At 40.6% G+C, this 13,890-nt stretch overlaps 1 protein-coding gene across 6 annotated transcripts in view; it reads left to right on the forward strand.

Moving 5' to 3' along the window:
- TMEM192 (transmembrane protein 192) overlaps positions 1-12,166 on the forward strand; it is a 29,835-nt gene extending 17,669 nt beyond the window's left edge. For all 6 annotated transcript variants that reach the window (XM_027095894.1, XM_027095895.1, XM_027095893.1 and 3 more), the window contains 2 exons: positions 10,649-10,751; positions 11,074-12,166. In XM_027095894.1, coding sequence (XP_026951695.1) covers positions 10,649-10,751; positions 11,074-11,212 — 242 coding nt within the window. In that variant the 3' untranslated portion in view covers positions 11,213-12,166. The remainder of the gene's footprint in view (positions 1-10,648; positions 10,752-11,073) is intronic.
- The last annotated feature ends 1,724 nt before the right edge of the window (positions 12,167-13,890 follow it).

Consider the following 13,890-nt stretch of genomic DNA (forward strand, 5'->3'; position numbering starts at 1 on the left):
AGATATTGAATATAGTTCCCTGTGCTATACAGTAGGTCCTTGTTGTTTGTCTATTTTATATACGGTAGTGTGTATCTGTTAATCCCAAACTCCTAATTTATCCCTCCCTGCACACCCCGTTTCCCCTTAGGAAACCATAGTTTGTTTTCTGTGTCTGTGAGTTTATTTCTGTTTTGTAAGTAGGTTCATTTGTATCATATTTTAGATTCCACATATAAGTGATAATCATATGATATTTGTCTTGCTCTGTCTGACTTATTTCATGTAGTATGATAATCTCTGGGTCCATCCATGTTGCTATATATGGCATTATTTCATTCTTTTTCATGGCTGAGTAATATTCCATTGTATATATGTGTCACGTCTTCTATATCCATTCATCTGTCAATGGACATTTAGGTTGCTTCCATGTCTTGGCTATTGTAAAAAGTGCTGCAATGAACCTTGAGGTGCATGTATCCTTTTTTCTTTAAACAGCTTTATTTATTTTTATTTGTTTATTTTTGGCTGCATTGGGTTTTCGTTGCTGCGTGCAGGCTTTCTCTAGTTGTGGCGAGCGGGGGCTGTTTTTCATTGCATTGCGAGGACTTCTCATTGTGGTGACTTCTTCTGTTGTTCTGGAGCACAGGCTCTACGTGCACAGGCTTCAGTAGTTGTGGCACGTGGGCTCAGTAGTTGTGGCTCGGGAGCTCTAGAGCACAGGCTCAGTAGTTGTGACTCATGGGCTTAGTTGCTCTGCTGCATGTGGGATCTTCCCAGACTGGAACCCGTGTCCCCTGCATTGGCAGGCAGATTCTTTTTTTTTTTTTTTAATCATCTTTATTGGGGTATAATTGCTTTACAATGGTGTGTTAGTTTCTGCTTTATAACAAAGTGAATCAGTTATACATATACCTATGTTCCCGTATCTCTTCCCTTTGCGTCTCCCTCCCTCCCACCCTCCCTATCCCACCCCTCCAGGCGGTCACAAAGCACCGAGCCGATATCCCTGTGCCATGAGGCTGCTTCCCACTAGCTATCTACCTTACGTTTGGTAGTGTATATATGTCCATGCATCTCTCTCGCCCTGTCACAGCTCACCCTTCCCCATCCCCATATCCTCAAGTCCGTTCTCCAGTAGGTCTGTGTCTTTATTCCTGTCTTACCCCTAGGTTCTTCATGACATTTTTTTCCTTAAATTCCATATATATGTGTTAGCATACAGTATTTGTCTTTCTCTTTCTGACTTACTTCACTCTGTATGACAGACTCTAGGTCCATCCCCCTCATTACAAATAGCTCAATTTCGTTTCTTTTTATGGCTGAGTAATATTCCGTTGTATATATGTGCCACATCTTCTTTATCCATTCATCTGATGATGGGCACTTAGGTTGTTTCCATCTCCGGGCTATTGTAAATAGAGCTGCAGTGAACATTTTGGTACATGACTCTTTTTGGATTTTGGTTTTCTCAGGGTATATGCCCAGTAGTGGGATTGCTGGGTCATATGGTAGTTCTATTTGTAGTTTTTTAAGGAGCCTCCATACTGTTCTCCATAGTGGTTGAACCAATTCACATTCCCACCAGCAGTGCAAGAGTGTTCCCTTTTCTCCACACACTCTCCAGCTTTATTGTTTCTAGATATTTTGATGATGGCCATACTGACTGGTGTGAGATGATATCTCATTGTAGTTTTGATTTGCATTTCTCTAATGATGTTGAGCATTCTTTCATGTGTTTGTTGGCAGTCTGTATATCTTCTTTGGAGAAATGTCTATTTAGGTCTTCTGCCCATTTTTGGATTGGGTTGTTTGTTTTTTTGTTATTGAGCTGCATGAGCTGCTTGTAAATTTTAGAAATTAATCCTTTGTCAGTTGCTTCATTTGCAAATATTTTCTCCCATTCTGAGGGTTGTCTTTTGGTTTTGTTTATGGTTTCCTTTGCTGTGCAAAAGTTTGAAGTTTCATTAGGGCCCATTTGTTTATTTTTGGTTTTATTTCCATTACTGTAGAAGGTGGGTCAAAAAGGATCTTGCTGTGATTTATGTCATAGAGTGTTTTGCCTATGTTTTCCTCTAAGAGTTTGATAGTTTCTGGCCTTACATTTAGGTCTTTAATCCATTTTTAGCTAATTTTTCTGTATGGTGTTAGGGAGTGATCTAATCTCATACTTTTACATGTACCTGTCCAGTTTTCCCAGCACCACTTATTGAAGAGGCTGTCCTTTCTCCACTGTACATTCCTGCCACCTTTATCAAAGATAAGGTGTCCATATGTGCGTGGGTTTATCTCTGGGCTTTCTGTCCTGTTCCATTGATCTATCTTTCTGTTTTTGTGCCAGTACCATACTGTCTTGATTACTGTGGCTTTGTAGTATAGTCTGAAGTCAGGGAGCCTGATTCCTCCAGCTCCGTTTTTCGTTCTCAAGATTGCTTTGGCTATTCGGGGTCTTTTGTGTTTCCATACAAATTGTGAAATTTTTTGTTCTAGTTCTGTGAAAAATGCCAGTGGTAGTTTGATAGGGATTGCATTGAATCTGTAGATTGCTTTGGGTAGTAGAGTCATTTTCACAATGTTGATTCTTCCAATCCAAGAACATGGTATATCTCTCCATCTATTTGTATCATCTTTAATTTCTTTCATCAGTGTCTTATAATTTTCTGCATACAGGTAGTTTGTCTCCTTAGGTAGGTTTATTCTTAGATATTTTATTCTTTTATTCTTTGCAATGGTAAATGGGAGTGTTTTCGTGATTTCACTTTCAGATTTTTCATCCTTAGTATATAGGAATGCCAGAGATTTCTGTGCATTAATTTTGTATCCTGCTACTTTACCAAATTCATTGATTAGCTCTAGTAGTTTTCTGGTAGCATCTTTAGGATTCTCTATGTATAGTATCATGTCATCTGCAAACAGTGACGGCTTTACTTCTTCTTTTCCGATTTGGATTCCTTTTATTTCCTTTTCTTCTCTGATTGCTGTGGCTAAAACTTCCAAAACTATGTTGAATAAGAGTGGTGAGAGTGGGCAACCTTGTCTTGTTCCTGATCTTAGTGGAAATGCTTTCAGTTTTTCACCATTAAGGATGATGTTCGCTGTGGGCTTGTCATATAAGGCCTTTATTATGTTGAGGAAAGTTCCCTCTATGCCTACTTTCCGCAGGGTTTTTATCATAAATGGGTGTTGAATTTTGTCAAAAGCTTTCTCTGCATCTATTGAGATGATCATACGGTTTTTCTCCTTCAATTTGTTAATATGGTTTATCACATTGATAGATTTGCATATGTTGAAGAATCCTTGCATTCCTGGAATAAACCCCACTGGATCATGGTGTATGATCCTTTTAATGTGCTGTTGGATTCTGTTTGCTAGTATTTTGTTGAGGATTTTTGCATCTATGTTCATCAGTGATATTGACCTGTAGTTTTCTTTCTTTGTGACATCCTTGTCTGGTTTTGGTATCAAGGTGATGGTGGCCTCGTAGAAGGAATTTGGGAGTGTTCCTCCCTCTGCTATACTTTGGAAGAGTTTGAGAAGGATAGGTGTTAGCTCTTCTCTAAATGTTTGATAGAATTTGCCTGTGAAGCCATCTGGTCCTGGGCTTTTGTTTGTTTGGAAGATTTTTAATCACAGTTTCAATTTCAGTGCCTGTGATTGGTCTGTTCATATTTTCTATTTCTTCCTGATTCAGTCTTGGCAGGTTGTGCATTTCTAAGAATTTGTCCATTTCTTCCAGATTGTCCATTTTGTTGGCATAGAGTTGCTTGTAGTAATCTCTCATGATCTTTTTTATTTCTGCAGTGTCAGTTGTTACTTCTCCTTTTTCATTTCTAATTCTATTGATTTGAGTCTTCTCCCTTTTTTTCTTGATGAGTCTGGCTAATGATTTATCTATTTTGTTTATCTTCTCAAAGAACCAGCTTTTAGTTTTATTGATCTTTGCTATTGTTTCCTTCATTTCTTTTTCATTTATTTCTGATCTGATTTTTATGATTTCTTTCCTTCTGCTAACTTTGGGGTTTTTTTGTTCTTCTTTCTCTAATTGCTTGAGGTGCAAGGTTAGGTTGTTTATTCGAGATGTTTCCTGCTTCTTAAGGTGGGCTTGTATTGCTATAAACTTCCCCCTTAGAACTGCTTTTGCTGCATCCCATAGGTTTTGGGTCGTTGTGTCTCCACTGTCATTTGTTTCTAGGTATTTTTTGATTTCCTCTTTGATTTCTTCAGTGATCACTTCGTTATTAAGTAGTGTATTGTTTAGCCTCCATGTGTTTGTATTTTTTACAGATCTTTTCCTGTAATTGACATCTAGTCTCATGGCGTTATGGTCAGAAAAGATACTTGATACAATTTCAATTTTCTTAAATTTACCAAGGCTTGATTTGTGACCCAAGATATGATCAATCCTGGAGAATGTTCCATGAGCACCTGAGAAAAATGTGTATTCTGTTATTTTTGGAGGGAGTGTCCTATAAATATCCATTAAGTCCATCTTGTTTAATGTATCATTTAAAGCTTGTGTTTCCTTATTTATTTTCATTTTGGATGATCTGTCCATGGGTGAAAGTGGGGTGTTAAAGTCCCCTACTATGAATGTGTTACTGTCAATTTCCCTTTTTATGGCTGTTAGTATTTGCCTTATGTATTGAGGTGCTCCTATGTTGGGTGCATAAATATTTACAATTGTTATATCTTCTTCTTGGATCAATACCTTGATCATTATGTAGTGTCCTTCTTTGTCTCTTCTAATAGTCTTTATTTTAAAGTCTATTTTGTCTGATACGAGAATTGCTACTCCAGCTTTCTTTTGGTTTCCATTTGCATGGAATATCTTTTTCCATCCCCTTACTTACAGTCTGTATGTGTCTCTAGGTCTGAAGTGGGTCACTTGTAGACAGCATATATATGGGTCTTGTTTTTGTATCCATTCAGTTTTTTTGGTGGGAGCATTTAGTCCATTTACATTTAAGGTAATTATCGATATGTATGTTCCTATTCCCATTTTCTAAATTGTTTTGGGTTCGTTAATATAGGTCTTTTCCTTCTCTTGTGTTTCTTGTCTAGAGAAGTTCCTTTAGCATTTGTTGTAAAGCTGGTTTGGTGGTGCTGAACTCTCTCAGCTTTTGCTTGTCTGTAAAGGTTTTAATTTCTCCATCAAATCTGAATGAGATCCTTGCTGGGTAGAGTAATCTTGGTTGCAGGTTTTTCTCCTTCATCACTTTCAGTATGTCCTGCCACTCCCTTCTGGCTTGCAGAGTTTCTGCTAAGAGATCAGCTGTTAACCTTATGGGGATTCCCTTGTGTGTTATTTGTTGTTTTTCCCTTGCTGCTTTTAATATGCTTTCTTTGTATTTAATTTTTGACAGTTTGATTAGTATGTCTTGGCATATTTCTCCTTAGATTTATCCTGTATGGGACTCTCTGTGCTTCCTGGACTTGATTAACTATTTCCTTTCCCATATTAGGGAAGTTTTCAACTATAATCTCTTCAAATATTTTCTCAGTCCCTTTCTTTTTCTCTTCTTCTTCTGGAACCCCTATAATTCGAATGTTGGTGGGTTTAATGTTGTCCCAGAGGTCTCTGAGACTGTCCTCAGTTCTTTTCATTCTTTTTTCTTTATTCTGCTCTGCAGTAGTTATTTCCACTATTTTATCTTCCAGGTCACTTATCCGTTCTTCTGCCTCAGTTATTCTGCTATTGATCCCATCTAGAGTATTTTTAATTTCATTTATTGTGTTGTTCATCATTGCTTGTTTCATCTTTATTTCTTCTAGGTCCTTGTTAAATGTTTCTTGCATTTTGTCCATTCTATTTCCAAGATTTTGGATCATCTTTACTCTCATTATTCTGAATTCTTTTTCAGGTAGACTGCCTATTTCCTTTTCATTTGTTAGGTCTGGTGCATTTTTATCTTGCTCCTTTATCTGCTGTGTGTTTTTCTGTCTTCTCATTTTGCTTATCTTACTGTGTTTGGGGTCTCCTTTTTGCAGGCTGCAGGTTCGTAGTTCCCGTTGTTTTTGATGTCTGTTTCCAGTGGCTAAGGTTGGTTCAGTGGGTTGTGTAGGCTTCCTGGTGGAGGGGACTAGTGCCTGTGTTGTGGTGGATGAGGCTGGATCTTGTCTCTCTAGTGGGCAGGTCCACGTCTGGTGGTGTGTTTTGGGGTGTCTGTGGCCTTATTATGATTTTAGGCTTCCTCTCTGCTAATGGGTGGGGTTGTGTTCCTGTTTTGCTAGTTGTTTGGCATAGGTTGTCCAGCACTGTAGCTTGCTGGTCGTTGAGTGAAGCTGGGTGCTGGTGTTAAGATGGAGGTCTCTGGGAGATTTTCGCCATTTGATATTATGTGGAGCTGGGAGGTCTCTTGTTGACCAGTGTCCTGAAGTTGGCTCTCCCACCTCAGAGGCAGAGCCCTGACTCCTGGCTGGAGCACCAAGAGCCTTTCATCCACACAGCTCTGAATAAAAGGGAGAAACAGTAGAGAGAATTAGTAGAAGTAGGAAGAAAGAAAGAAAGAAAGGAGAGAAGGAAGGAAGGAAGGAAGAAAAAGAAAGAAAGAAAGAGAAAGAAAGAAGAAGGAAAGAAAGGGAGGGAGGGAGGGAGGAAGGAAGGAAGGAGGGAAGGAAGGAAAAAAGAAAGAAAGAAGATACAGTAAAATAAAATAAAGTAAAATATAATAAAGTTATTGAATTAAAAAAATAATTATTTAGAAAAAAAAGGGATGGATAAAACCTTAGGACAAATGGTGGAAGTAAAGCTATACAGACAAAATCTCACACAGAAGCATACACATACATCCTCACAAAAAGAGGTAAAGGGGAAAAAACCATAAATCTTGCTCTCAAAGTCCACCTCCTTAATTTGGGATGATTCGTTGTCTAAGGGAGGGAGGGAGGGAGGAAGGAAGGAAGGAAGGAAGGAAGGAAGGAAAAGTATAATAAAGTTATTAAAATTAAAATTATTAAGAAAAAATTTAAAAAAAAAAAACAATGGACAGATAGAACCCTAGGACAAATGGTGGAAGCAAAGCTATACAGACAAGATCTCACACAGAAGCATACACATACACATTCACAAAAAGAGGAAAAGGGGAAAAAATCATAGATCTTGCTCTCGAATTCCACCTCCTCAATTTGGGATGATTCGTTGTCTATTCATGTATTCCACAGACGCAGGGTACATCAAGTTGATTGTGGAGCTTTAATCCGCTGCTTCTGAGGCTGCTGGGAGAGATTTCCCTTTTTCTTCTTTGTTCTCACAGCTCACAGGGGCTCAGCTTTGGATTTGGCCCTGCCTCTGCGTGTAGGTCGCCGGAGGGCGTCGGTTTTTTGCTCAGACAGGACGGGGTTAAAGGAGCCGCTGATTCGGGAGCTCTGGCTCACTCAGGCGGGGGGGGGCGGGCACGGCGTGCGTGGCGGGCCTGCGGTGGCAGAGGCCGGCGTGACGTTGCACCAGCCTGAGGCGCGCTGTGCGTTCTCCCGGGGAAGTTGTCCCTGGTTCCCGGGGCCCTGGCAGTGGCGGGCTGCACAGGCTCCCCGGAAGAGGGGTGTGGAGAGTGACCTGTGCTCGCACACAGGCCCCTTGGTGGCGGCAGCAGCAGCCTTAGCGTCTCCCGCCCGTCTTTGGGGTCCGTGCTTTTAGCCGCGGCTCACGCCCATCCTTGGGGTCCGCGCTCTTAGCCGCGGCTCGCGGGCAGGCAGATTCTTAACCACTGTGCCACCAGGGAAGTCCCCTGCATGTATCCTTTTGAACCATGTTTTTCCTCTGGATATATGCCCAGGAGTGGGATTGCTGGATCATATGGTAAATCTGCTTTTAGTTTTTTAACAAACCTCCATACTGTTCTCCATAGTGGCTATACCAATTTACATTCCCATCAACAGTGCAGGAGGGTTCCCTTTTCTCCCCACCCCCTCCAGCATTTATTATTTGTAGACTTTTTATTTTATTTTATTTTATTTGTAGACTTTTTTTTTGGTAGACTTTTTTTTTTTTTTTGCGGTACGCAGGCCTCTCACTGCTGTGGCCTCTCCCGTCACAGAGCACAGGCTCCAGACGCGCAGGCTCAGCGGCCATGGCTCATGGGCCCAGCCGCTCTGCGGCATGTGGGATCTTCCCAGACCGGGGCACAAACCCATGTTCCCTGCATCGGCAGGCAAACTCTCAACCACTGCGCCACCAGGGAAGCCCTTTTTTGTAGACTTTCGATGATGGCCATTCTGACTGGTGTGAGGTGATACCTCATTGTAGTTTTGATTTGCATTTCTCTGATTAGCCGTGTTGCGCATCTTTTCATGTGTCTGTTGATCATCTTGATGTCTTCTTGGAGAAATGTCTGTGTAGGAGTTTTGCCGAATTTTTGATTGTGTTGTTTGTTTGTTTTTTTGATATTGAGCTATATGAGCTTTTTGTATATTTTGGAAATTAATCCCTTGGTCTTGTGGTTTGGAAATATTTTCTCCCATTCTGTAGGTTTTGTTTTTGTGTTGTTTATGGTTTCCTTTGCTGTGCAAAAGCTTTTAAGTTTCGTTAGGTCTCATTTGTTTATTTTTGCTTATATTTCCATTACTGTAGGATATGGATCCAAAAAAACATTGTTGCAATTTGTGTCAGAGTGTTCTGCCTATGTTTTCCTCTAGCAGTTTTATAGTCTCCAGCCTTACATTTAGGTGTTTAATCCATTTTGAGTTTATTTTTGTATATGATGTTGGAGAATGTTCTAATTTCAGTTTTTACATGTAGCTGTCCAGTTTTCCCAGCAATGCTTATTGAAGAGATTCTTTTCTCCATTGTATATTCTTGCTTCCCTTGTCATGGATTAATTGACCATAAGTGTGTGGGTTTATTTCTGTGTCCTCTGTTCTGTTTCTGTGTGTTGATCTGTGTGTGTCTGTTTTTGTGTGAGGGGCTTCTCTTTTCTAACTCTCTTGGCCACCACCTAAAAATCAAGGGCTTCTTGTTACATTCCCTCACTGGTTCTTTCGGCATCTCACTGCCCGCTTCCTTCTGGTCCTTTCTGATTGAACCCTCTGCATGTCTCCTAACCTTCTCACATTTCTCTTTAACCTCTTTGTTTAATCTTCTCCAGCCTCATTCTCATCTGAGAGTCACATCAGAATCATCTGTGGGTCCTGGGAGTTCCATAACAGGTTGAACATATGACTCAGCACATGCACTTCTGGGTCCATGTGTACTTTTACACAGATGTTCCAAATGGCATTATTTATAGCAGCCAGAAGTGGAAACAAACTAAATGGTGTTAGGATAAAGTGAGGACTAGACCAACAGAAGGTGTTCTACCCATACAGAGGATAGTATTCAGCCACGAAAAGGAAGGAATAGTGGAATGAAGCACTGACACTTACAGTATGGACGAACCTTGAAAGCATTATGCTGAGAGAAAAAAAAGCCAGACGTAAATATTGTATGATTCTGTGTACTTGGAATGCCCAGAGCAGGCACATCTATAGAGAAGGAGAACACATTAGTGGTTGCCTAGTCCTGGAGGTGGGGGTACCTAGAGAGTGACTGCTCATGGATCCCAGGCTTCTTTTTGGGGTGACAAGATGTTCTAAAATTGATTGTGGAGACGGTTGCACAACTGTTTGAATGTACCGAACCATTGAATTGTACACTTTGAAGGAATTGCATTGTATGTGAATTATATCTCAAGGGTTGTCACAAGAAAGGAAAGAATCATATGTGGAGTCTTTAAAAATTGTGCTGGGACCTAACCCACCTCCCCTCCCCCTTCCCACGTGTTGAATACTTGACCCATTTGGAGCTGCACGAACAATTCTCAAGGCCAGTCTCATTGGACAGTCACTGCCATCACTGAGGCCTGGCTCAGCCCTTTCTCTTGGCCCCTTGTCACCATCTGTGGTGGGAGTGCTCATTCCAGCCGTGTCCCAGGGTTATTACGCAGGTGGGTCAGGGCCCCCGGACAGTGGTTCTTACTCAGACATGCAGATTGTTCAGCTCAGTCTGTAGCCAAACCTGCGAGGTTGGGAACAACAGCCTTGTTGTGTCTGATTATTCAACTCTCTGCAGCAGACTTCTATCCACGTGCATTAGGCTGCTGGGGCTGCCAGAGCACATACCCAGCCTGGGTGACTAAGACACACAAACTTATTTTCTCTCATTTGTGGAGGCTGGACCTCTGAGATCAGGGTGTCGCAGACCTGGCTTCTCCAGAGGCTTCTTCCTTGGTGTGTAGGTGGCCGCCTCTCGCTGTGTCCTCACGTGGCCTTTGCTCTGTGCAGGTGCATTCCTGGTGTCCCTTCATCTCTCAGATCAGCACTGCCCCCATTACTTTGTTCTTACTTTGATTACCTCACCAAAGGTCACGTCTCCAAGGACACTCATGTTGGGGTTAAGGCTTCAGGTTCGTCAGTGGCCTCCAGGTCGCCGAATTCCCTGGCTCTTCCACGTGTCTTCACTTGCGGGCAATGAGCACTGATGGCTCTTTCCTGACCCTTCTCCTGCCTCTGCATCATCATTTCCATTCCCTTTTAGCACATTTTCCCTATTTGTTTATTCACTTTATGAACCGTTTTTTTTTTTTTTTTTTGCATATTACTTGAAAAGAATAGCCAATTGCTAATGACATTTGAATAAATGGAATTAGAAAGTTTTTCGTGATTGGATAACCTGACAATAATGACTTTATTATTTTAGTGAAAATTCGAAAATTTAATAAAGCCAAGCCACAGCCTGATGTACTTGAAGAAGAAAAATTCTATGCTTACCCCAGCAATATTACCTCGGAGACTGGATTCAGGTAAGTGTGGAGTAAAAGGTTAGTGAAAGAGATTTAAAAGTTTATTCCATCTGGAAATCTAGAGACCATTCTGATGCTTGGAGTTTAAGGACTCTGCATATGTTAAAATCTGTTTACAACTATGTTTGATTTGTTTACTTCCTCTCAGCTGTGGTGAAACCAAGTCTAAAGAAAGAATCTCATTTGGGGATATTGCCTTGGCTTATAAAATCTAAGAAAAAGTAACGGATATAATGTGCTGTACTGAAAACTAGTAGAGATCCATTTGCAAAGAGACTTTTGGTGAACATGTGTAACTCATGAATACCTTGGTTCTGTGCAGGACTCTCTCAAGCCTGGAAGAGATTGTGGAGAAGCAAGGAGACATCATAGTGTACCTGAAGCGGCACAATGCCCTGCTCAGCCAGCGTCTGCTGGCCTTCACGTCCTCTGACCTCAGCTCTCAGCCAAGTGGGATTTGACGGCAATTCCAGAGGAGCCAGAGTAATTTAGACTGACCGGCTACCTGACAAGCTGTCTTAAGGAAATGTAGCTTTGCCAAGTAACATTCTACAATTTCTGTTGGAAACCTGAATTTGGTTCTCACCTGTGTGGCTGTTTAATAAGTTGGACTCGCGGATCATTTGAAAGACACTTTGTAGCGCCTCGCGAACTCAAGAGGAATGTCTGTTTTGCACATTTTGAAATTATTTAACTGCCTGGTTTATCCTAGGATCAAAGGTATAGATCAAACATCTCCTTGACCAGCACTTCTTCCATACTCATTGGGACCTGGTAATAATTTGGCTTTTTATAGAGGAAGTCTAAAATGACAACCTATTTTAAAACAGGGCTTGAGTTTTTCCCACTTTTATACTGGTGAGAGAAGTCATCATTTCTCATGGTTAGTGTTTTTTCCCATGGAGCCTTATGTATTTTATATGCTTGTGTGGTATTGGATAGCCTTGGCCCTTATAGCTTTTATAAGAATTTCGTCACTGTAGGACGAAGGTCTCACTGGATGATTTACTTTGCAGCCCCTACAGGTTTCCATTCTCCAGAAATAAGATTTGAAGATTACTTGGACCAGCATTAGACCGACCAGTGCTGCCTGTGAAAACAGGAGCGCCTGCCATTGGCAGCAGCTGAAATAATTAGAGAAGACTTCGGGCTTTCTCTTTATTTTGGCCCTTCTTTGAGAGGTAGCCATGTATTTCAGTATTGACTGTCTTTGGATCAATAAGTTCAGTGACAGGAAAGGGGTCTTCTGTAGCTTTAAGTTTGAAAGATAAAAAGAATATGTTTTTTAGTCTTGGATTATACTTAAAAATTATGATGAAAAAAATGTCATATCAACGTATATAGATATTAAACGTATCTAATTCTCCAGATAAAATGAAGCATATTTATGAATAAATGGCATTGTTTCTCCAGTTTTCCTAGCATGGCCTTTTCATGTATCAGTTTGCTTTTGGCACCTTTACATGCTGCCTCAGAAAGCCTTCTGTGTGAAAGCTTAACATGAGGGAAGGGGATATGTGTGATTATGTATGCTGCTGAATTTCTTTTTTATTTAGCTGAATAATCAATATTTGATTTAAAAATCCTTGAGCTATACATAACTATTTGGCAAGGGATGTGTTCATTGAGTCATACCATACATCTGAAGGGCAAACATCTGTTTCCTTTAGATACAGCCATTGCAGAGCATTCTCAAGGTTTTCTGCTGAGGTCAAGGTGATTGTGTGTCACCTGTAGTCAATACCATTGAGTCCCAAATTGAAAACATTCACAAACTAAAGCCAAAATTGTATTTTTAAAGTTAAGATTGTATCCAAGTTTCCTGACTTTTCCTTCCTCTCTTTTTTTCTTTTTTCCTTCCTTTTTAATATGTCTCAAAGCCATTGCCTTCTGTGGAAACCTGTCTCTATGTTCTGGAAGAGCTTTTGCCTTTAGCTGTTTTCCTTAGGGAAAATACATGTGGTAGATGGTTAATTCTCATTTACTTTTAAATTCAGTTTGGATCTACAGTCAGTTTCTAAGGTTTATGTGATGAACATTGGTTTACAGAGAAAGGTCTAGTTAAAAAGTTAGAATACTCAAGTTCCGATGGGCTGTCTGTATAATCACCAACACTCTTTTCTAAACTCAGTACTGAACATTTCAAACAATAAAAGAAAATGAAAGAAAGGAATGAACAAAACAATTTAAATGTTAATCATTCTGCGCACCAAGTAGATACTGTGCTAGCACCGTGGATACAAAAATTAATAAGACAGTCCTAGCTTGTAGCTTACATTCTAAGGAGAGGACTGGGATTTCCGGGCTCTGTGCTAAGTGAAATGATGACACTAAGCCCAGAGTGCCATAGGGGCTCCGGCTCAGAGAGTTTCCTGGGGGGAAAGGCTTTAGGTATTCCAGGGAAATTTATGAGTAAACAAGAAGGTCGAACAGCTACAGATGATCATCTGCACTGTGTATAGCTTGAGCCCAAAGGGTGGTACTGGACGTGGGAGGAGGAACAACCAGTGGCAGATTCTGGGGACCCTAACGCTCTCTAGGTCAAGGGGCCTCCAGTGGAGTGGGGCCCACTGAAGGGTTCCAGGCAAGGAAGTGGCAGTCGGTTTTAGTTTCAGAAGGATCAGACTGCCAGTGTGGTGTAGGAAATTGGGTGGCAGAGTATATGGCGCTGAACTAGGGCAGGTAAAGTAACATTTTATCATGGGTATATATGTATATATCTGTATTGTATTTCTATATTGTTAATTTGGGGATTTTATTTCAAATGACAGTAGCATCATGACTTACTGAATTTCTTTGAATACTAATGAATTAGAGCTTTTTTCCCCATATTCTTTGGCCTTTTACAAATCTTTTGTGATGTACATGTGTAAGTCTTTTGCTTATTATTCTCCTGGGATATTCTTTTTCTAACAAACATCTTCTTTTGTATATAAGGATAGTCTTCAGTTTATATTTGTTGGAAATATTTGCTAGTTTGTTTTGGGTTCTTTTGCCACGTACTCTTCAAACACTACAGCCTGGATTCTTTCCCCGTAGCACCAGTGGAAAGTTCACACAAATGAATTCCTAAAGCCACATCGGGTGAGAGCCAGCAGTGTTTGAGGGAATTTTAATATACCCATGCTTGGGACTTCCC

This window comes from Aethalodelphis obliquidens, unplaced genomic scaffold (genome assembly GCF_003676395.1).
Source record: "Aethalodelphis obliquidens isolate GAN/ISIS:26980383/991018 unplaced genomic scaffold, ASM367639v1 scaffold95, whole genome shotgun sequence".
Classification (NCBI taxonomy): domain Eukaryota; kingdom Metazoa; phylum Chordata; class Mammalia; order Artiodactyla; family Delphinidae; genus Aethalodelphis; species Aethalodelphis obliquidens.